This window comes from Trematomus bernacchii, unplaced genomic scaffold, assembly GCF_902827165.1.
Source record: "Trematomus bernacchii unplaced genomic scaffold, fTreBer1.1, whole genome shotgun sequence".
Taxonomy (NCBI): domain Eukaryota; kingdom Metazoa; phylum Chordata; class Actinopteri; order Perciformes; family Nototheniidae; genus Trematomus; species Trematomus bernacchii.
Window position 1 is genome coordinate 7,124,633 of NW_022987608.1, and position 23,582 is coordinate 7,148,214.

Here is a 23,582-nt window from a genome sequence, read left to right on the forward strand (position 1 = left end):
TTGTAGAGGTTTGGGTTTCTGCAAATGTATTCCATTTAATTGTTTTTTACTGCAAATATTTGGTAAAACTATATTTGGTAAAAGTCTTTGCTATGCAGCTCGTACCCTGGAGGTATGATTAGCACATTCCTACAAGTAAGTCTAAAAAAGGTTTAAGTGACAATTTAAGTTTTATTAGATGCCGGTTTCCGTCGATTCTTTCCATCGTTCTAGCCTCTTACATAACATCCTCACCCTGCGCTTGACCTCTATACGCCGGGGTCAGAGGTGAGAATTAGCGTTCATTTACTTTGCCCTTATTGCTGGCGGCTGTTTTAGGCGGCACGCTAATCAATAAGGTCAGTCTTTATCTGGCAGCTGAACCCCGCAGCAGCATCAGGGTCTCTTCTGGAGTCAGGTTACCCATTCCAAACATTAGACTCCTCAAACACAGCCCCCGAGGCTCACAGAGGAGCAGGCGGGGGGGTGTGGGGCTTGTTTCCTTTGGCCCAAGTGGATGTTAGCGATCCTCCTCAGCTAACACAGTGTATGTGAGGAATTCACTTCAAAAATATCTGACCTAGGAAAGAATGAATTCCCTCAAAGAAACTGATTAAATACCATTTTACCTTCATATTGTGGTAGAAAGTGAATTTTAATCCTGCTCTTTTTTCTTCTGAGCCATACAACTCCTCAAACATGTGCTGCTTAACACTGCCAGGCCATCTGTACCATAACACTACTTTGGGAGATACCAAATTGAGAGGGCTGCTCGTGTTGCCATCACCACCATTTTCCATTTCTGCTAATTAGTGTCCCTTAATACTACTAACTAGCCCTTTATTGTCACATGAATTAATAAGTGTCCATCGATATGTTCCTGTGCAGTTCAATATGCTCATCTAAGAGTTAATCATTGAAAAATATATTGGAGAAAACTTTTTTATGTTTGGAAAAATGTAATGTTTGAAAGAAATGTGAAAGTGCACTGAAATTCCATGTCACGTCTGTCAGCAAAAGATTTAAGCTGTGTGAGATTTAGAGATACAAACTGCTCCTGGCAAAGGAGGAAACTATTGATTGAAGGCTGGAGCAAGATATTGATCGTCTAGACTAAATGTCAGAGATGGATCCAAGGAGACAGCTGTGTGTGTGTGTGTGTGTGTGTGTCTGTCTGTCTGTCTGTCTGTCTGTCTGTCTGTCTGTCTGTCTGTCTGTCTGTCTGTCTGTCTGTCTGTCTGTCTGTCTGTCTGTCTGTCTGTCTGTCTGTCTCTTCTGTCTGTCTCTTCTGTCTGTCTCTTCTGTCTGTCTGTGTGTCTGTCTGTCTGTCTGTCTGCAGAAACGCATGGCAGATTGTCAATCTTTGTAAAGTGAAAATGACAAATGACTCACTAGAGTTGGAATCATTGGTGTGAAAGACTTAGATATGTATGTGTGTGCTTTTTACATTTTTGTTTGATTGTTGGAAATAAGCAGAGACAATTGTTTTGCTTGGTTCAAAGAGCTAATTAGTTAATTAGGAGCGTCCTCATTATCAAACGCCTGAGGCAAGATGGCTTCTGGCTCTCCAGATGTTGGTGCAAGATGACATCTAGTTGCCCATTCATATGAACACACCGAATCTCTCACAATGACATAGTTGTACTGTGTTTAAACAAACAAAAACACTGTAGAATTGTACATCTCAAGCCATGCTAGCGACGTGGCTCTTTGGACAATAATGTTGTGTTATTATAAACACGTCCAGGTTTAAACTGATTAAGGGAAATCTTAACAGTTACTAGATGGATTGCGTCAACATTTTGATTGTGATTCTCTGCATTTTCATCTGCCATAAAAAATCATCACATTTATTCAATAATTTTGTTTAAATCAAATCAATTCAAACTTTATTTATTTAGCATTTTTCCCTAGACAAAAGGTCACACAAAGTGCTTCTCAAACCCCCCTTCCAAGGTAATTAAATACAAGTAAACACACTTAAAATCAACAGAAGTCAATAAACAGGACTAAATAAAACCAGAATAAAAACAAATAAATGAATAAACAAATGAATAATAAAAAAAAAAATCATCATAAAAATGAATACATTTATAATAAATACATTTAAATTAAAAGACAAGTTAAGAAGGTCTGTCTCGAGTTGGCTCTCAGAAGTATGAACGATCTCTGTCGCCTCAGGTTTTCTGGGAGGGTGTTTCACAATCATGGGCCTTACAAATATAAAGAGGCCTCCCTGTGGGTCTGTGTTTAAGACATGTCATTAAAGACATCCCCATCAGTCTCAGTTGCTCCTGTGACCTCGTCAGGTGTACCACTTAAAGGGAAGTTGATGCATTTCTCTGAAATACTTTTTTATGATCTGCTGTACTTGGATTTGACCTCAAGTATACATGGCTATGGACAACACTAAGTGATGGATAAACATATGGTAAATGGCCTTTGTGCTTTAAAACAAAGATGTGCATGTAAACACAATGACATAAGATGAAAATAGTGCTTAACATTCGTAAAAACAAGCCCTGAAATACTGAGAACTGCCACCCATGTCAGGCCACCCTCCATTCCCCCTTCACCCACTCTCCTAACTGGCTTTTATCTGTCTTCTCCCTCTTCTCCAAACTTTATCATTTCAAGATGTGCGGAGGCTTAATGTATTTATTTAAGCTCAAAGCTTATTTAAGCTCCATTAAAGGTAATTATATACCCCGTAATAAGGCTCAGTCATCCCCAGAGTGGCCATTAAGTGTGGGTAGAAAGCGCTGGTTCTGCCAGTGTTTGTGGCTGCCAGAATAATTACGAAGCTGTGTCTGTCTGTGTTGGGTTAGACCAGGGGTGGTATCCACTGTTTTTACATAGGCATTAGAGCGGAGACGATGTGGGCAGAGGGGGAATGTTGTAGGATGGCGTTTGTTTGTTTGTGCTCATGTCTTTCTTAACAACATGCCTGGTTGGAGAATCCACCTTTCCTCACTCCTGAAGCTTTTCTTTCTGTGGTCTCTGGGCCATGTTTGTGATCTGATTCATTTCAATCCACAAGATGCAGGAGCAGAACATTTTCAAAATGCCTAGTCTTGAAAAAATAATCATGTAGTCTCAGGATTTGAAAGATTGCGTATGTTTGTATCCCACAGCTAGCCATCCCTCCTGCTGTCTCACAGATAGAGATCAGCATGGCCTGACAAGCTACTGTCGGGGGAAATAACAGAAATATGGATATTATTGATTTCAATCCTTTGGCAGATGGTGCTGCAGGTTAGACATGAGACAACAGAGCATGGGAGGAGTAACACTGGGAATAAATGAAAAACAAAACAGGAAAAAGACAAAGAGAAATCAATTCAGTCTTCATTCAATGTTTACTATCAAAGTGCTGTGAGTGTTAGAGTGGCTTTCCACTTGCATATTAAAGGTTCACAGCGTGTTGTAATAAACCTCAAAGTAGGTATATATCAGGCTAAACTGTATTTTAGCTCCCTATTCTTGGCAGGATCAAGAACTGTTTTTGGGTTACAAGGCCCAGAAGTAGGTTTTAATGACGCCTCCCTAAACCTTTACTTTTGCCCCCCATTTACTTTCTACCTTTAACTTACTTGACTTTTGTTATTGAGACATAAAGTTGCTCAATTTCAAATAATTGCCAACATTTAAAATAAACACTGCAAATAAAAATTACAGCAAAATGGAAAATGGCAAAAGTCAAGAGGCGATTTAGTAATAAACTAAGAGATATATTTGTAGGAGCTAACCAATCTAAATGCTTCTAATGCCATTCACTAAGGTGTACACCCTCACCTGTCCCACTCTCCTTAAAAAACCCCATAGCCTCACTTTCATCCCGCCAGCCAACGGGGAAATCCGTTTTAGCCGAGCCAGATGGAGGGACAATCCCTGTAAAGTGCGCTGACAGGGCACAGCGGGACATACAGTTTACTACATTTTTACCGCGGTCTGCTCCTTGTGGATTCCTGTCTCGGCTCCATATTTAGATGAAGAGTTCATTCAGTAGAACCTCCCCGAGGATTCAGAGCGAGAGGATCAGGCCAGAGAGGCCAGAATCTACCCGATGGAAAAACACAGTGGCTTAGTTACTGGATGTTTTATAAGGGCTCGTATCACGCTACACTGAGGGCCATTTGTGTGTGCGTGTTGACTGGACCTCTATGTGCTCCTGCCACCTTCTCCTGACCCCGTTAATAGCTGAATTGATTAAGTTACACACAAATTAAGACTAAATAAATGCAGTGTACATATAGCCTCGGAAGCCACAATTTACACAACACTGATTGTATCCCACCTCCTTCCTTCTTCCTCTCCCCCCCCCCCCCCCACTCCCCTCCTCTACTTGTCTCTCTGTGGTGTCTTGCCTGAGTTATTCCCCAGCTCAAGGGTTTAGGTGTTAATCCCTCACAATATTCATCACTTAGAGAGCACCAATCAAAAAAGGCTTAGCCTGTGTAATCTGCCAGACTATTGTCCCTTCTCACACCTCCTTTCCTCCTGCTCCTCTCCACCTCCACAGCCTGATCTCACCTTCTTCTCCAGCAGCAAATGGAATGATCTGATCACTTTAATTGAGAGATGAGGAGAAGCTGAATGTATTCATAAGACGTGATGATTTTGCAGTTTGGGTTCATGCGAGGGCACTGAGGACGGGATGAGGCAGGGAGTGAGGTTTGGATGGTTGGGATTAGTGGAGCCTGCAGATTTGCAGTTGGCGCTGAACATGCTGCCTCAGGCTATAGCATTAGCCTCATTATTATTTTAGAATCTGCTCCTCTGGAAGTCTGTAGCACACCTGGGCTGGAGCTCAGGTATACAGGGTTCATTCCACAGGGATTCAGCAGACACTCGCTCCCATGATCACAGAGCTGTCTATATGTTTGTTAGATATGTAAATTGTTGTCAGCATATTAACAGCTTCTCATACTGCTTTTGAAAGTAGTTTAAATCAATGTTTTACTCTCAAAGTGCTGCCAGTTTTAGGGTTGTTTGTAAATCCGCTGGCTGATTTATGATTTATTACACGTTGTAATGAACTGAAAAATAGGTATATATCAGGCTGAAAGGAGGCTGTTATCAGCTCTCTCTTCTTGACATGATCAAAACTTGGTACAAGGCCCAAATTCATGAACTTTTGCTTCTTATCCCTAACCTCAATATGAGCGTACAAAATAAAAAAATAAAAACATTGTCAATCAAAATGTTTCCAGTTTCGTTCTGGATAATGATGGTTGATGACAGATATAAAAAGGTGACAATAAACCCTTTCATTGGTCGTCACCCACAGTAAAAAAAAAAAAAAAATAAGCTTTTATAGATTTCTCAATGATAGTCTCTGTCTCTCCTCTTTTTCTCTGACAGAAGTTAGACTCCATTAGTTCCACATAACTACCGTATCATAGGATGAGACAGTGGGATCTCTATGAACAAGCCCTGAGCCTAACCTCCCATCACTGATTCCACGCTGCCTGCTGGTGATCTGTTAAACAAGCTCGCAACCTGTTTGAAAAGGCAATATGAAGATGAAAATCACAGGGAACAAAACAAAGGGACTCCGCCAAGTGTGTTTGTTAACTTAAAGTGGACCTATCATGCTATATTTGAATAATATAGTGTAGGACCATACGGCATATTTATACTTTTTTTTTTTCAAAATACCAAACAGATCATGCATTTTAGCCATGCCTCATTTCGCTCAATTTGCACTTTTTTTAGCCCTGTTTTTGCAAGGGTTGATTCTGTGAGAACAGCACCACCTACAGGCCTGGCATATGTACTACAGCGTCTCTAGCGCTTTCTAATGGGAATGGCCGTGGCTGTCTCCTCCTGATTGGTGGAGTTGGCCCAATAGCCGTAGCGTCACTTTCCTGACGTCAGTAAAGTGTTCAAATCTGGATCAGTTTTTATCAGATCTGTTGCAGCCCCTTTATTAGAGATTTGGGTATGGAGGAAAATAGAGAGGGTTGTGTTTTCTGACACTTGGTGAGTTCCCTGGAACACCGGGGACACATATTCATGTATAAAAGACGTACAAAAGTGCATTTTGCATGATAGGTCCCCTTTAAATGACATGACAGCAGATGTATATACAGTATGTCTGAGTATTTCTCTGTCATATAGCATCAAATGTACAGAAATATTATATGTCAAACTAATTTGTGATATACTGTACAAACATGGATTGTTGAAATGTGTTATCGTCTCCACCCAGACATCGACGAATGCCTGGAGAACAACGGAGGCTGCGATCACTTCTGCAAGAACACAGTGGGCTCCTTCGAATGCAGCTGCCAGAAAGGACACAAACTGCTCACTGACGAACGCTCATGCCAAGGTCAGTAACTGACAGCTGTCAATCACACAGATTATCCCTGTCATCAATCAGGCACTGGTTTCATCAACATATAAAATATTTTCTTGACTTGCTTGTCATGTTTCACCTAAAGCTTAAAGGCCTACTGCTTGTGTGATACTCACAGCAATGCAATTATTACATAATAACATATACTAATATATAATAAAGCATTGCAGGAACCACGCCATCTTGAATCAAACGTTAACTTATTTTGCTGCCATCTGCTGGACTGGACTACTGGAGCTAGCGATGGCTAATATTGTGGTAATGGCAACGTCGTCAAGTAATTATATGGCGCAATGTAAACAGGAAGTAGTTATTGAAAATAAGTAACCCCTCCCTTTATTGACAACATAAGTAATAAATATAATTTAACACTTAATTCCTTTAATGTGGAACTGAGGCTTAAAGGCTAACAACAAATGTCAGTGCTTAATATAAACAGAGACAACCTTTCGATTGACAACTTAGCCGATCCCGATTGATCCCACCCATTTCAAAACATTAAAAAATTAATCTAAACATTTTTTATTTTATTTTTATTAAATATTATATATAACTTCCTTTGCCGAAACATTGCAAGTGTTTTAAAATAATTCATTACGTTTTGCCAACCCTGAATCTCGCGTGGTTGATTGTTCACATTACGGTGCCGTACAGACTCAATGGATCAGTGCAGAGAAATGAATGTGTAAATAAGAAACTGGAGCCTTAGAGCAAGTGTGCGTCTGTGCTGGAGTAAGATGAGAAAATCATTATCAATTAGATCTCTCCGAGAGTCCAGGGATACCTTAGTTCCTGTAGGACATTAGCCTAGCGGAAATATACACACATCTGCAGTCCTTGTGTAAGCGAGGCTAACATCTCAGTGGACCTGTTGGTCTAACAGAAAGTCAATAAGAACTAAGTATATTTCAATAAATGTCTAAGTGTTTCTTTAAATATCCATTGCTCCAGTGTGAAGATTTGGATGCGTGTGAAACCCGTTAATGTAATGTCGTGCAGAGTCATAGCATTTTAGCTAGCTTCCTCAGTGAGTGTGTTGCGTACACGGAGGAGCGTCTGTGTGATCAGCTATTGTGTTGTGTTTGTAAGACCGAAGGCAGATTCTTGGTTTCAAGTTGCAACAAGTGAGGCAGACAAATACAAACTGATTTTTATTAACTACAAAACCCTGAGTTGCTTTTATCCCTAAGCGTGTGTTGTAATAACTGTGCATCTTTGTCGCTACGTTTAAAGTCTTTAATAATGTGGTGTTGAGTGTTGAAAGACATAAAAGAGTCTATTTCTGACACACCTTTGCCACTGACTGCTGTAGCTGCCAGGTTTCACTCATTGACATATGCACTGTTTAGCTTCAACATGACCTTAAAAGGAAATGTAACTTTTCATTTTCCAGGTTTTTTTAGTGCTGGTGAGCTTCTCCAGGGAAAATAGCTTCTGGTGAAACACGACATGCCAGTGCTAGAGGATTTTCCAGTCCTGGCTAAGAAATCCTAAGCACAGAGATGAATCATTTGCCATCGTTGCATAATAATTTTCCACCTTATTGTTTCTTTTGTAAAAGTTTAAGAGGACATGTCTCCATGCTTTAATGTTCAAAAAGATCTTTATTTTTCTCATACTGTCTGTGCTGCAGCACCTCTTTTCACCCTCTGTCTGAAACCAGAGCCCAGACTGCTCTGATTGGTTAGCTGGCAAGATCTGTTGTGATTGGTCAACTGCTGAGAGATGTCCCACCCCTTAGCCTATCACGTACAATGTGTTGGAGCGCTAGCTAATAGAAGCACAAGTGTTCCCTACATATGTTACGGAACTGCCTCTGGAGGGAACTTTGGGATTTTAGCCTTTGCAGACCATTTACATGCACTAAAACCTATATAACACACTACAGGAAGTGAAAACCCCCAAATAACACAATAGGGCCCTTTTAGGAAATAATTTTGTCAGAAGAAGATGAATTCCAGTAATCACTGTCAAAACAAGTCATCATGACGAGGGCATATCTCACAGAAAAACACTTCAAACAAACCAGAAATGATTTTATAAATGTCCTTTTTTAACATTCAACAGCTGTTGCCAATTCCAGTGTGCCCAGATCAGCTTGTATAAACTCTGCTTGTGAGCTAGCTCGAAACAGGAAAGCTATTCCTAAGTCCTCACTTGAACAGTTGCCTGGAATATTTACCCGAGCCAACATCCAGGCCTCAACAACTTCCTCCACATGACAAACTCCATTATAACATGCCGTATTTTTAGCCCCTGTAAAGCTCCGCGGAACAGCCTGAAATAAACCAGGTGAGCTTCAAACGCTGGCCTCCATTCCTGATAGGTTAATAATATTTGGTATACATAAACACATGCGGGCAGGCGTGCACACTCACTCACACACAGACATTGACGTAACGCTGAATGTGGGCTGCCTCTAGCTCAGTACTTTTTCCAGATTGGTTTATTAGAATGAGCTCTTGTCCTAGTTTAGTGCTGAACTCATGTATTTGTTTACTATACTGTCCACCGTGATTAATAGGACGTCCTCTTAAGTCCGTGGTGAGCAGCCTGTATTTCTCCATAAATGAGTCATTAGGATTACAATATCTGTAAACCACTCATCCCGCTGACCCCTGCTTCCACAGAGACAAAACCTCTTATTAAACTGATTCAAGCCACGATCAAGTCATATTTCCTTTCATTTGTATGGTACACCTCCTTGGGAAAATAGCACGTTTTTTTATGAGACATGTGAGCCTAAAATAGTCAAGAATTTCTGAACTGATTTTTTTTTTATATGCAAAACATGTCAAAAGAAAAAATAATTAGTTTAAAATCGAAGCAACAGACATTGAGATATCCTGACTTCTGGTTATAGGGACTCCAATAACTCAACCAATACGATCTATTTTAGGCTCCTATATGTCTATATGTCCCCAGTTAGTAACACAGGCTTTCTGTTATACATTTGCAGGATCATTTCAGCCACATTATTTTGAGGATGAGTGTTACTATCCATGATGGGTAAACATTTATGGGAAATGTTGATTATTCAATTATGATGTCTCTTGTCTCGCTCAGATATTGACGAATGCTCCTTTGAGAGGACCTGTGACCACACCTGCATCAACTACCCTGGCAGCTATGAGTGCGTCTGCAAAAAGGGACACATCCTGTACGGCCTCACACACTGCGGAGGTGAGAATCCCACTTCCCTCAGCACAGGAGGTTCACATCAAACAGCAAACAGGTCTGGAAGTCTGAAAGAGTAGAAAAGTGTGTGTTTTTGTGTGTATGCGTCTAATAAGGGAAATACATTTTAGAGTGTAAAGGGGAGCGTACACAGGGTAATGTAGCAATGATGAGGTATGTAGAGAACATATATGGAGCACTCATGTTTGTCTGTCATAGTTACGTCTTCACTGTCTTTCATCTCTCTAATCACATGTGCCTATAATCCCAATATTTTGTCTTTGCTAATATCTTGTTTTATAATGTCTTGTAATTCACCCACACCCTCTAATGGTCTCTGTGGTTGTGTCTCAGACATTGATGAGTGCAGCATCAGTAACGGGAGCTGTGAGCACGGCTGCATAAACACTCAGGGCGGCTACGAGTGTGTGTGTCCACCCGGTCAGAAGCTCCACTGGAACAAGAAGGATTGTGTCGGTAAGTAAGCACCATGTGTGTGTGTGTGTGTGTGTGTGTGTGTGTGTGTGTGTGTGTGTGTGTGTGTGTGTGTGTGTGTGTGTGTGTGTGTGTGTGTGTGTGTGTGTGTGTGTGTGTGTGTGTGTGTGTCCACTTTTCTCCACACGAGGCGAGGTGGATTCCTCACAGCCGACCTGAACACCAGTGTACGTGTGTGTGTGTGTGTGTGTGTGTGTGTGTGTGTGTGTGTGTGTGTGTGTGTGTGTGTGTGTGTGTGTGTGTGTGTGTGTGTGTGTGTGTGTGTGTGTGTGTGTGTGTGTGTGTGTGTGTGTGTGTGTGTGTGTGTGTGTGTGTGTGTGTGTCCAGGTGTTTGTCATGGTGATTTGACTCTGTGTGTTCCTCAGAGGCGGTGAAGTGTCTGCCCAATGGGAAGCCAGTACCCCGAGCCCAGCTGACCTGCACCAAGAGCGGGGGGGCAGAGTTCTGCTCACTCTCCTGCCCCTCCAACGCCCTCTTCCTCGCAGGTACACACAAAAACACTTAGTTAAAGTCACACTTTTTCGAAAAGTTCATTATCTTTTTACCACTGGTGTTTGTAAAGTGATGAGGTTTATCCAACACTTCCTAGCAACAATGTCTTGACACTTCAGGGGCTGGAATGAAGGACTATTGGATTGAAAAACTGGGACACTGTTAATCATTAAATCTATATCCCATGTATCATTATCACTGTTATTTACAACACTCTTATTATTGTTGCTCTGGTTGTCCTTATCTTGTTTTCTTGTCAGTTGTTTTTTTTTGTATCAATTCAAACCAAATTCTTAAATTGGGACCTTGGTGTTAAGTTAAGGATGTTGATACTTTTTATATGTTTTTTGATTTTTGTATTTTCATTTTTTACAGTGGATACCAAAATTATTTACAACAAAACTAATAAATACATAAAATATACAATTTAGAAAATAGGACAAAAGGAAAATAAAGATATTTTACTTCACTTGAAATTGTTCTTTTGTGTAGAGAGTGTGGCCAAGCTGATTTAATTAATGTACTGCAGGAGAGGAGACCAGGTTGTATTGAAGAGGATAATATTATCTAAGAAAGCTATGGATACTTTAAGAATGATTACAATTTGTGTCAGTTTTGTTATATCTGGAAGTGGTCTGGGTGGGAGATCACTTAGATAAAAATAAAACGGGTAGAAAAAAAGGGGAAACTATTTCTTGACGGCATTTAAATAAAAAAGTTTACTCTACTCCTGTAAAAAAAAAGCCAGATGGTTTTAGCTGTCATGCTACACACGCTGCTTCCATCTGGTGGTAACAGCTCGCTATCACAGCTCCTTGTACCTACTCTCCTGTCTGTGCCTCTGATGCTTGAAAAACGTCCTTTATTGCTATACTTGTTGACTCCTCAGGGTGCTTCACTCAGACTGATGTGTTTCTTTTTCCCTGTGCAAGCACTTTGGCTGGCAGCCCAGCGTCTCCTCCTTCTGCAATAGTACTTAACACACATCTGTAAATTGATTACATTCTTTGATCGCGCCTTTTTTTCCACAGCGAGCCCATTGCTTCGTTTAACTTGGCTGCCGTGGTGTGAGAATGATGGAGAGCGCTCAGGCATGAAGTGAAATATTTGTTTTCCTGTCTTTCTGGAGCAAAGTCTTAATTTCAGGGGGGGGGGAGAGAGCCATGTAAATTCCTGTGGCGAAATGCAGCCCAGGCTCTTATTTAATCATCTCACTTTTATGACCTCCAAAGACTTCATCCCTCATTTCACACTTGAAATGCTTCTTTGTGCGCATCACGATAGAAAAACAGGGTTCGTCCAATAGAGGTTCAACAAGTTTCCTCTGGGCTGTTGTTTCTGAATACAGGAGCAGAGTAAGGTCCTACTGCGTTTATACAATTCTTCTTAATCCTCCCAGCTGTGAGTGGCCCAGCGCCGTGCCAAGTGAAACACACATGCCTCCATATCTTACAGATGTTTGATGGAGCAGATGACCCGGTCACGCAGTCCATCAGACGAAATGAAAACTCAGCCTCCCTTACCTCTCATCATCATATCTGATTCCTCTTTTCTCACTGTAGTCTAATGTGTGTGTGTGTGTGTGTGTGTGTGTGTGTGTGTGTGTGTGTGTGTGTGTGTGTGTGTGTGTGTGTGTGTGTGTGTGTGTGTGTGTGTGTGTGTGTGTGTGTGTGTGTGTGTGTGTGTGTGTGTGTGTGTGTGTGTGTGTGTGTGTGTGTGTGTCTAACAGACTCAGAGAACAGCTACACACTGAGCTGTGGAGTGCCCGTCCAGCCTGTTAAAGCTCCTCCGAAGAGGAACACCACCACTGCTTTACCCACCTGTGCCGGTACAGTAGGACTTTCGGGTTACTATCAGTCAAAATATTACTTTTGGACTTTACACATCTGTTGTTTATAATAAAGGGTGATTAGCAAATCTGTGTGTCTCTTCTGCTTATGAATAAAGACACGCTGTCCGCACCCATAAAGCAGAAGGCCAGGTTTAAGATCAAAGACGCCAAATGTCACCTGAGGCCCCGAAACAAGGAGAAACACAGAGACTCCTCCAGACAGAACCTACAAGGTAAACACATTGTACTGAGTTGAGCTTCATTTTACACACTACCCTTTTATTTGAAGTGAAATTGTAAAAAAACTGCAGTTATTTTTGTGTTGATTAAAACATATTGCTCCTCCTCCTCCTTGTCGTTTTGACCTGGAAGGAGGCCAATTCCCTTGCACAGACGACTGCCAGGTAACATTTGTAAACCTCAAGTGCGACTCTTCTAAGAAGCGCCGACGAGGACGCAAATCTCCTTCCAAAGAGGTTTCCCATATCACAGCTGAGTTTGAGATGGAGATGAGAGAGGAAGAAGCATCAGGTATGTTCTTTCTTACATGATTTGTCTATATCAAATCAGTTTGAAAAAGAACAATTGTTTACATGGTAAAATATGGACAGTGTCAGGCTGTGTTTTTCAAAGAAACCTTTAGAATTCGTTTTTTGACCACCAAACCTCTTTTTCCTCAGACTCTTGTAACGTGGAGTGTGTGCGGGAAAGGGTGAAGCAGAAGCTGCAGAGCGCCATGCGGACGCTCAGGAAGTCCATCAACAGACAGCAGTTCTACATCCAGTTCTCTGGGACGGAGTACGAGGTGGCCCAGAAACCGTCCAAGGTACTGGAGGGAGTCGAGCTCTGCAGCACGGGACAAGTCCTCCGAGAGGGGAAGTGTGGTGAGTTCAGGGTCCTACTAGCAGGCTCGTGGAGAAACGGATTACATGTTACGGGTTTACGTTATCAGCATGCAAAAAAATGGTAACTGTAGTCTCTTACATTTACGTAAAAGAAGGTAGGATCAGTTTACTGGTACATTTATTTTAAAGGGGGATAACTAGCAGCATAACAATGTTACAATACAATTTAAAATACAGAACTATGTATTTTAAAGTGCATGCTGATGCATTACAACACCTTTTTGAATTGCATTAGGTGAACAAAATGACTGTGTATACTTGAATACATTTGATAAAATAAAACAGCAGGACAAATTTCAAAACAAGCCACAAAGGTATTCTTCCAAAGTGTTTGCCACTGTCTTCCTCCTCAGTGAGCTGTGGGCTGGGGACGTTCTACAGCGGGGAGCAGGAGCAGTGTGTGCAGTGTGTTCCCGGGACGTACCAGGACACGCTGGGTCAGCTGTCCTGTGAGCCATGTCCCGGCATCGAAGGACAGGGCATCGCCGGGGCCAAGAACGTGTCTCAGTGTGGAGGTAACTCCCCATCCCATCATTGAAGTCACTTCAGAACACTTAGCTCTTAGTTGAAGTAGTAATCATACTATCAACACTCAACACTTTACTGTATTAGAGCATCTTAGATGTTTCTCCTGCCACCTCCCACTTTTATCCTTGTCATTGCTGAGAATCGCAATTCTAAATGTTTTTTGGGGTGTGGAGGTTGCGCTGAAGATGTCTTCTATGCTCTGGCAACATGTACCAACAAAATGCATGTATAAACATTTTGTGTTGGTACCATCTAGTGGCCATTCATGATAAGTGAATCACAGCTACAGCAACGACGGAGCACCACAGACCATTGTTAGTGTATTTAATTTAGGCCTGCACAATTCATCTAAATTCTATCAACATTGCGATATTGATTAGTACAATATCAAAAAGGAAGAAACAAATAGGAAGCTGCAGAATTGGATTTTACAGACACAACATATTTGTTTAGATGCACCTAAAAAAGTCCCACCATGTTCATTCATTTTAATAATGATGAGAATGATGCAAAAGGATCAATCCTTCCTATATAACTCAAAATACATTTAGCTTTTCTTGAAGTATCTGAGCTTAGAAAGATGGTTACCAACTGATCTTAGACGGAGAAACACTCACATTTCATAGTGTAGAACCTCAAATAGCTTCTCAGTGAAGCTAATTGAAACAGTAAGAGAAAAAGGAAGTACAACAGGTGATTCTCTTGTGTCCTTCCCCTCAGGTCAGTGTACAGCGGGTCACTTCTCTCCTGACGGCTTTCGTCCATGCCTGTCCTGTCCGCTGGGCTTCTACCAGCCTGAACCGGGCCGAGTGCTCTGCTTCCCCTGTGGAGGAGGCATCCTGACCAAGTTTGAAGCATCAACGGCCTTCAGGGACTGTGAGGCCAAGGGTGAGTCTTTGTGTCAGACATATCTTTATGTATACTGTATTTCCCTGCAACATCATTTAATCAGCACTGAGGCATTTCATTCAGTTGCCAAAATGTATTTAAATGTATTGAGGGGGAGTATGATCATATACATGCTTTCATTGGGTCTCTTTAATGAAATGCCAGTTTAATCCTCTGCATGATGGCGTGACAGCACATCATTCTGAAGTATTCCACAGATTGGTTTTTAATGTTTTAGCCTTGCTAGCTTCTCAACGAATGGCAAAACTATTCTGTTTGTCATTCTACCACTTTGGACTGATGAAGCCTCACAGAGACTGTAGATTAAAATGCCTGTTCAATATTCTATAGATTGCTTCACTTTCTCCTGTGTGATTGGAGCTTTTTATCTGCCACTTTACAAATATGTATGTGCATACTGACGTTTGCAATGACACAAGCCATTTGTCAGCAATTTCCTTGTTACCGCTGTCATAAAGCCGCGTTCAGATGTGCATGAAATGGCAATTTGCAAATGTCAATGATAAAGTCGCCTATACAGGCTTTAGTGTTTTGTTTATGTGCCTGTTCTGTAATCTAGGCATGTTTAATATCACAGCTGCAGCATGTATCTTGTGGATCGTTTATCGTCAGACATTTTTTACGGTGTGTACTGACATTTCTGTTCCTCCTCAGTGCACTGTGCTCCTGGACATTACTACAACTCCAGCACCCACCGCTGTATCCGCTGCACAGGAGGCACCTACCAGAATGACTTTGGGCAGAACTACTGCATCACCTGCCCCGGGAACACCACCACGGACTTTGACGGCGCCACCAACGTCTCCCACTGCAAAAGTAACCCTGCTCGACCTATACATTTAAGCGTCCATTGAATATCTCACTGGTAACCTGCCTTTCAAAGTATTTCTTTCATTTTGCCCTCAGACCAGGTGTGTGGAGGTGAGCTGGGAGACTACACAGGCTTCATCGAGTCTCCTAACTACCCTGGAGATTACCCATCCAACGTGGACTGTGTGTGGACCATCAACCCCCCACACAAGAGGCGGATTCTCATCGTAGTACCAGAGATCTTCCTCCCCATCGAGGATGAGTGTGGAGACGTGCTAGTCATGAGAAAGAGTGGTAATAAAAGGATAGATTTATCATGATTAAGAATAACACTAATGTTGCCGTCATGACACATAGACACACACAGAATGTTCTTCTTCTGTGACAGAAAGGATTATGTTGTCACAGGTAGGATTTAAAAGTAATTTCAGACCCATTGACAAGAGAAATCTCAATTTAAGATTGAGGTCCGGCAGTGGCTCAGTCAGTAGGGGCTTGGACTGGGAGCTGTAGGGTCGCCGGTTCAAGTCCCCGACCAGACCTAAATATGGAGTGTGGACTGCTACTTGGAGAGGTCCCAGTTCACCTCCTGCCCTGCCGTGGTGCCCTTGAGCAAGGCACCGGACACCCCCCTTCCCCCCTCACTCCCATTGCTCCCCGGGCGCTGTACAATAGCTGCCCACTGCTCCTAGTACTAGACTCCTGGTACTAGGATGGGTTAAATGCAGAGGCCAAATGTCACTGTGTGTGCTGTGTGCTCTGCATGTGTGACCATTAAAGAGGGTTTCATCCCTTCTAATTCTTCTAGTACTATTCTAACATGGTTGCCCCGTTCCTCCAGCCCTTCCCACCTCCATCACCACCTACGAGACATGCCAGACCTATGAGCGGCCCATCGCCTTCACGTCTCGCTCTCGAAAGCTCTGGATTCAGTTTAAGTCCAACGAGGGAAACAGTGGCAAAGGGTTCCAAGTTCCCTACGTCACTTATGATGGTGAGTCTCCTTTACACAATCAATCTAATCTCACACAGTCTACCATGAGTGAATTCCTGATCATGTTACACGTTCTTTTGAATCATGTGACTGCCATCTGTCTTCAATCTATACGCTATGTTATTTATTTTTGCCCTACTCATTGTTCCAGAGGACTACCAGCAGCTGATAGAGGACATAGTGCGAGATGGCAGGCTCTACGCCTCTGAGAACCACCAGGAGATACTGAAGGTATTGAGCCAAACAGTCAATTACTAGTCTTTGATGAAAATACATCAAAATGAAGGTTGAAAAGGTCCTCTCCTCAAATCATTGGTCCAGCCGGATGACCCCATGTGTGTGTGTGTGTTTTCTTCCCAGGATAAGAAGCTGATAAAGGCTCTGTTTGACGTGCTGGCCCACCCTCAGAACTACTTCAGGTACACGGCGCAGGAGTCCAAAGAGATGTTCCCGCGCTCCTTCATCAAGCTGCTGCGCTCCAAAGTCACCAGGTTCCTCAGGCCGTACAAATAGTCGAGATATCTCCAACGTCCTGTCAAAGACCCCCCCCCCCCCTCTTTTCTGATCCGCCCCTGCCCGTCCCTTTACTATATTTGCCCTGTTTGTCACATAATGCCTTTCCTCATCTTTGACTCCTTTAATAAGTAACACATTGACGCCCTTCCCTCAGTTTGTGCAGCTCTTTTTATAAGGTTTGACCGATATGGGGTTTTTGCAGACCAGTAATAAAAGAAATTTAACACAGAAGAAGCTGCCGGATAGAAATTGTGTGTATATATTGTTTCTTTGAATCCAACTATATTATACCAAACATGTGAAAGCATTAAAGCATGTAAACATGTCACAGAAAACACAATCCAAACCTATTATGCAACATAATAGGGCCCCTTTCAACATTACATTATCAAGCTACATGTAATTCATTATAGTCCCTAAAGAGAAAACATAATGAAAGCAGCTGAAAGGAAACCTGTTTATTAGGGGTTTCAATGACTATTACAGTATATAAATGTATCAATTAATCGTCTCATACTTGGCAAGAAAACACATTTCTCAAAATGTTGGACTATTCCTTTAAAATGTGTGTTTCAAACAGCTCTAAAACATTTAAAAAAAATCATATATATAATAAAATGGTACTTCTTATGATTAGTATAGTGCAAGTATCAGGAAACCATTGTATCGGTCAAACCCTATTTCTGCACACCATATTCTATTTCTTTTACTTTTCCAACCCTCCCCAGATTTCTGCACCTTCATTAACGTTTTGTTTTTCACTATCTCCCCCTCTCTCATTTTTATTTTGCTCTTGTTTTTTTCTGTGTTGTTGTGTTGTTTTTGTAATATTTATACTGAACTTGCAGAAGCCCACATCGCAGATTTACAACGCACATACAGACGTGTGAAATGTGTGGACATACACAGGTGAACATGCATGATGTGTAATCTGAATTGGATTCCTTTATTGACCCCTTTTGAGACAAATGTGTTTTATATACGCACATTTTAACCATTTTTATGTGGGGAAATCTGAACCATTCCACCTTTAGTAGGTGCTTTATCCATTTAAGCACAGGGGAAAGTTAAATGGTTAAGTGAATCAGAAAGTCTATATTGTAAAAAAAAAAATAGAACATATGTAACAAGATGAGATAAACTACCTGCAAGTAACAGAGTGTTACTTTAGAGAGAAATGTATGTAATGTAACTAATATTTGGAACTTTAATTGCACTTGAATTTTATATTTTAAACTGTAGGAAAAAAAGATCTAAGTTACGTTTTTTGTTACCTTTTTATGTATTGTTTTGAAATGTGCCACATGTGGCGGTGAAGAGAGAGACGGCTGTGTCTCCTGTTATTGCCCCCGCACTCATAGCCCATTCACACACACAAAGACAGTTAGATTGAAGCTTTAGCATCTCGTATGTAAACTAATGTGCACAGAGAAAAAACTCCACTACAGTTTGTTTGTGTATTCACTGCCAGATTTTGCTTCATATCTCAAACATTTCCTAAAGCTGCCAGAGAGAGGAAGCGTCAACATAGAAGCTTCTTGTATGATGGCACTACTTACATGCCTGTTACTTAAAAACTACTTACAATACCTGCATTTATCCAGATGCAGTCTCTTTCCATTAAATAGGAAGTATAGTTTATATACTTTTCTTTTATAACCCAACTAAATGTTTCTGTGTCATTCCGAATGGTACTAGTATGTCTATGAAATCCTATAACATGTATTGAAGATGGGCTCTATATCTGCACAATGCGACTGGAGGCGGGAAAAACATGTATGGTGTGACTGGAGTTTTGGAGGCGAATGTAGTGGCAGTCAGAATAAGAAACATCTCCTATCTGAGTGCCTGTGTGTGTGTGTGGCACTTGCAGCCAGCAAACGTTATCTGTGTGTTGTGTTTATAAAGAAGCTAGCCTCCCCTGACGGATGATAACAAATCAGATGAACATCCCCTTTTGACGTTAAAGCTCCTCTAGAAACACTTTGGATAACATTCCTGAAAAGAGTCTTTGTGTTGAGCATAAAGAAAGCGTGATGATTATAAATTAAAGGACCATACTGGAGGTTTTGTAGGTTTTAACACATGTACTTAAAATTATGTATACTATCTTCAGTGCAGTATCACAGATTTCCTATAATCCAGGGGTGTAATTTCAACACACTGGTCAAATTATTGTTTGATATTTGGAAAAAACACTCTTTCTTACGGTGGCAGACAGTTGCCAAGGCCGTTCAACAGCCAAAAGTCTTTCCATTAGGAGAAACGTGCTGCAGTTTCAAAAATGATGCAAATGAAAAAAAGGGACATGCGCAGCGTTTATTACAACTGCATGAACAAAACACTGCAGATGCAAAATGCAGCAAGAAGCTCAAGACTTGCAGTGCAGCACGTTTCTCCTAATGGAAGTGTTTTGGGCCACGCTACTTTCTTTTGTTCATGATATCTACAGAAATAATACGTTGTTTCAGCAAACATGTTTTTTAGTATCTACATTTCGATTTTCATAGCACACTGCAATAAAACAGAAGGAAGTCAATACAAAAAAATGCGTTCTTCAATCTTTAATCATGTTGTTTATTTGTTTTTAATGGACTGAAGCATGCAAAACTACTAGTATGGTCCTGCATGGCACTGAGCTGGTCATAGTTAGGGCATTGCATTCCAAAACAAGATACTAAATGGAAATAACCAGTTAGACAAAAAGGGAAATATTTTTTACCGGCATTGACTGATAATCACCCCCTTAAATACTCTTTCACTGAAACTCCAAACCGCCGAATAGCTGCCATACAGATGATTTATGGTATGGCCTACTTCCTGTTTGAGGTGGGCACTGTTCAATATGAGTGTTATGAAACAAATTACATGAAATGCTCTAACATTTTAATTGAATTTTTTGTTTTCCTGAGAATGTATTCTATTGTGTTAGCGTGTGTGTTTGTGTGTGTGTGTGTGTGTGTGTGTGTGTGTGTGTGTGTGTGTGTGTGTGTGTGTGTGTGTGAGAGAGAGAGAGACTGATTCTGAGAATGGGTGTGTTTGCAGTAAATGTGTGTGTTTCTGTGTGTGTTTATTTGGTCTGAGTGCCTGTGATAGGGAGAGAGTGTTTGTACTTTAGTCCAATTTGTAGAGGAATAATTTTAAAGTTTGTGTTAGTCGGTTGTACCCAAAGAGAGAAATTGTAACGCAGTGTTGTGCCATTGTTTGGTCCATGAAACTCCAGTACTGAACAAATTAAATAAAACAGTAGCAGAAAATACACTCCGACTTTTTCTTTTGTCCCTGAATGTGGAACAGACACAGAGGAGCCCTCGGAGCGGCTCTTATCTGCTCATTATATCTCTTATCTTTCCTTAGATGTGGCTCTAAACCCGACTGGCCTAAAGTACGCTTGTGGAAAATGTGTCTGACGCTGCTAATATTGCTCTTATCTTCAAGTGACACAATCTATACAGGAGATCTGGATGCTACATCAGAAACACTCATCATCATCCACCCTGGCAGGATTTTTTTCCCCATTCACATTGTCTCTCTTTGTCTTAGAAGGAAATGGGAGTGAGATAACCTGTTTTGAACTGCTGTCAGGTAATCTACACTCCTCCTGTGCATGTTCTAGGACTTGATGAATCTGCTGCTTGCTGTCTACAGTAGGTTGCCCATTTTGTCCCGTTCAAATAGCTGTAGGTAACTGTTGCTTTAGTGGAAAGCTTGTGAAGCAAATCAGGAAACTGAATTGTGACCTCAGACTCTACAAAGTGCACAAATTCTCCCATTTAAGAGTTTGTTCAGTCACTCAGGTGTCTCCGGTGAGGGGTCAGACACATTTGAGAACTCTGAAGGCATCGGTATGCTACAAACAAAGAAATTAGGATTGGTTGACTATCTACTTTAAGCAGTGACATATTCAAGTTAATAAACTATTAGATATCTTATACGAGCAACAAGGCAATTTTCACTTTTCAAGCCAATTAAATATAATGTCAGGTGAAGTTATGTTATCAACAAACACTGGTACATTCAATGAAGTCTTTACAGCCAAATGGAGTCCTAACCATGCAAAACACACAAGATACACAATAACAAACAAGCCTTGTAACAAGACCATATATCAGCATACAGATACAGCTAGCCGTAGAAGTAATAAAATACATGACTCTTGTTATTGAAACAAATCCTTTTTTGTGTACTTGGATCCAAGAGATCCAAATCTGACACACCAAACAGGTGAATGCTAGTTCAGCTAACATGCTAAATGCTACCCTGCGACGTCAATTCTGAATGAACTGGGGAACTTTTACCTTTCCTGAGTTGTGTGTGACTGGTTATAGTTGTGAAAGAGAGGTAGTAGAGGACCCAGATTAAACTAGATACACAAACAGGAGTATTTTTGCTCCCTTGATCTTCCTAGTCTTCCTGCAATCCAAAAATCAGCATAGGCTACTAGAAAATATCAGGCAGAGTTTTTCTCCGTAAGAAGCAGCCATAATATTGCTGTTGTTACCTGCTGTGAAGTATACAAAAAACTGCTTCCACAGAGCGAGATAATCCATCACAGTGTGACACCATCATTTGGTTTGATCAGAGTTTGTGTTTGAGTGTTTTTTCATTGTCCCTGAACTGAGTGTTTTCATATCCCTGCTGCTCTCCTCCCTGTCAATCAGCTGACACCAGCACAAGAGGAAGTTTGCTCCAGGAAATAAACATGTCACCTTACAAACTTTACAGATGCATCCATGTCCTCTTCTTTGTTGTGTCTCTTCTCAGAACAGCATTTAAATTAATATTCACTTGGCTTTTAAGGACATCCGTAAAAGAATATCATAAACCTTGATTACAGATTAATCATTTTCTTTATCCATATGTGAATGGCCTTTGATAACTGAGTGACAGTGGCAGTCTTCTTAAATGATGGGGTTCAAAGCCTGTTTAAAATACTACAATACTAAAAGTCTTGAGCTGCTTCACAATTTTTGCTGGTCATTAATCAGACTTGACAGGCAGATCGGATGTTTCCTATTGTTATTTCCAGGGTGTCCAATCAGTATCCGGCATCAGCAGGCAAATGCTACTGTGCCAGATGCTGAGATTACTCTCCCTTTTGCTTTCTTGTTGCCTTTCTATCAGTCGCTCTGCTCAAAGTTCACTGGATATGAAATTATAAAGACAGCACATGGGCCGATTGAATGACCAAAATGTGACAGAACCAATGTTTCTTGAAAGTTCTTGGAAAATGTCAAACTAACCTTTCAGGCCGAAGAGCTGTGGAATGACTCGTCATCACATGAAGAATGGGTGAAATGTGTAAACCTTACCATCCCAGCAGGTGCTGTACAACAGTAGAAAGAGGAGAGTGATTGGTGTTCCAGTAAATTGTAGTTCTTTGAGAAATGGACCACATATGACCAGCAGATGGCGAACTCACTCCAACCTGACACTGTAAGCTTCCTCCCTGATTTATTGATGCATGAGTTGAGCTCCAGATTGTGTTCTATTTGTTTAGCTCATTACCAGCCTAAATCCCACTGCTATTACCTGTGGATGAACAGGAACAGACGATGCAGAGCTATAATGCTGTCATTTCACTGATCATCCCAACACTAATGTGGGAAGTTGCAAAAGTTCAAATGGGGTTTACTGATAAAAAACTATATTTTGTAATGTTTGGTTTGATTATAAAACAAAAGATCCTGCCAAAACCCGAGTAACAGTAATATTGCTGAAGATAGATAGACGGTAGAAGCTTGTTTACCTTAATATTTAATTGAATACAATTATTGTACTTCAACTTATTTTGTATAAAGTGTTATAGCCATTGATAATTCCATTTCACTGCAATTAAGAGGGAAATAATGTAATATTGTATATATAGTTATAAAGGTTCCTTTCCAGATCCAGATTTGACATTAAAAAAACAATTGTGTTTTTGTTTGTGTCTAGTTGGGGCTCCTTCTCATGTTTCAGATGTCTTGTTCTTACTAGTTCCACCAATGAGACATGTCCCTTTTCATAGACATAGATTAATGTGCCTAATGCGTGTACTTAAAAAATGTAGGCTAAAGTATTTTACCTGCTCAAATCAACCTTCTACTCCAAGAACAATTTGCATGCAGGACTTTACATTGTAATAGGTTATTCGGGGATGAGAATACCTTACATTTTCCAAAAATACATTACCCAACCTAACCCTAAATTAAAAAAATCGGCAAAAAGCTTGTGGCCCATGTAGAGGCTCAGTCCTGGCTGTGGAGGACCGGGATTTGAACCTGACCTGGGGACCATTTACGCATGCCATCAGCTCTGTCTGAACATTCGCTCAGTAGTATAACATCATGAAGACTAAAATGTTACAGCCAAATAACCACATGTTTGCTCAGTGTGCTGGGGGAATAATGGACCCATGCCCTCAGTGTGTATAAACTCCTGTTCCCGGCCCTGGTGGCCCCGGAGAGCCTCTAACCACCAGCGGCATCTCTGTGGATGTGTGACCGGAGGGGGTGAGCTCTGTGTGGCTGCGCAGAAGCTCTCGGTCCTCCCCCCTTGTTATGCTCCTCCTTGTACCGATCACCGGGAAACACGGTGAAT

The 23,582-nt window shown here is 41.2% G+C and overlaps 1 protein-coding gene across 4 annotated transcripts in view; it reads left to right on the forward strand.

The window, feature by feature from the left end:
* Nucleotides 1–20,261, forward strand: part of scube1 (signal peptide, CUB domain, EGF-like 1) — a 74,986-nt gene extending 54,725 nt beyond the window's left edge. For 2 of the 4 annotated variants that reach the window (XM_034131445.1, XM_034131447.1), the window contains 15 exons: nt 6,194–6,316; nt 9,410–9,526; nt 9,875–9,997; nt 10,381–10,500; nt 12,237–12,335; nt 12,455–12,571; nt 12,711–12,869; nt 13,019–13,222; nt 13,597–13,758; nt 14,492–14,659; nt 15,335–15,496; nt 15,587–15,784; nt 16,332–16,484; nt 16,636–16,715; nt 16,845–20,261. In XM_034131445.1, the coding sequence (XP_033987336.1) occupies nt 6,194–6,316; nt 9,410–9,526; nt 9,875–9,997; nt 10,381–10,500; nt 12,237–12,335; nt 12,455–12,571; nt 12,711–12,869; nt 13,019–13,222; nt 13,597–13,758; nt 14,492–14,659; nt 15,335–15,496; nt 15,587–15,784; nt 16,332–16,484; nt 16,636–16,715; nt 16,845–16,997 (2,138 nt within the window). In that variant the 3' untranslated portion in view covers nt 16,998–20,261. The remainder of the gene's footprint in view (nt 1–6,193; nt 6,317–9,409; nt 9,527–9,874; nt 9,998–10,380; nt 10,501–12,236; nt 12,336–12,454; nt 12,572–12,710; nt 12,870–13,018; nt 13,223–13,596; nt 13,759–14,491; nt 14,660–15,334; nt 15,497–15,586; nt 15,785–16,331; nt 16,485–16,635; nt 16,716–16,844) is intronic. The other 2 variants (XM_034131446.1, XM_034131448.1) reach the window with 1 other exon arrangement.
* Nucleotides 20,262–23,582: the final 3,321 nt, after the last annotated feature.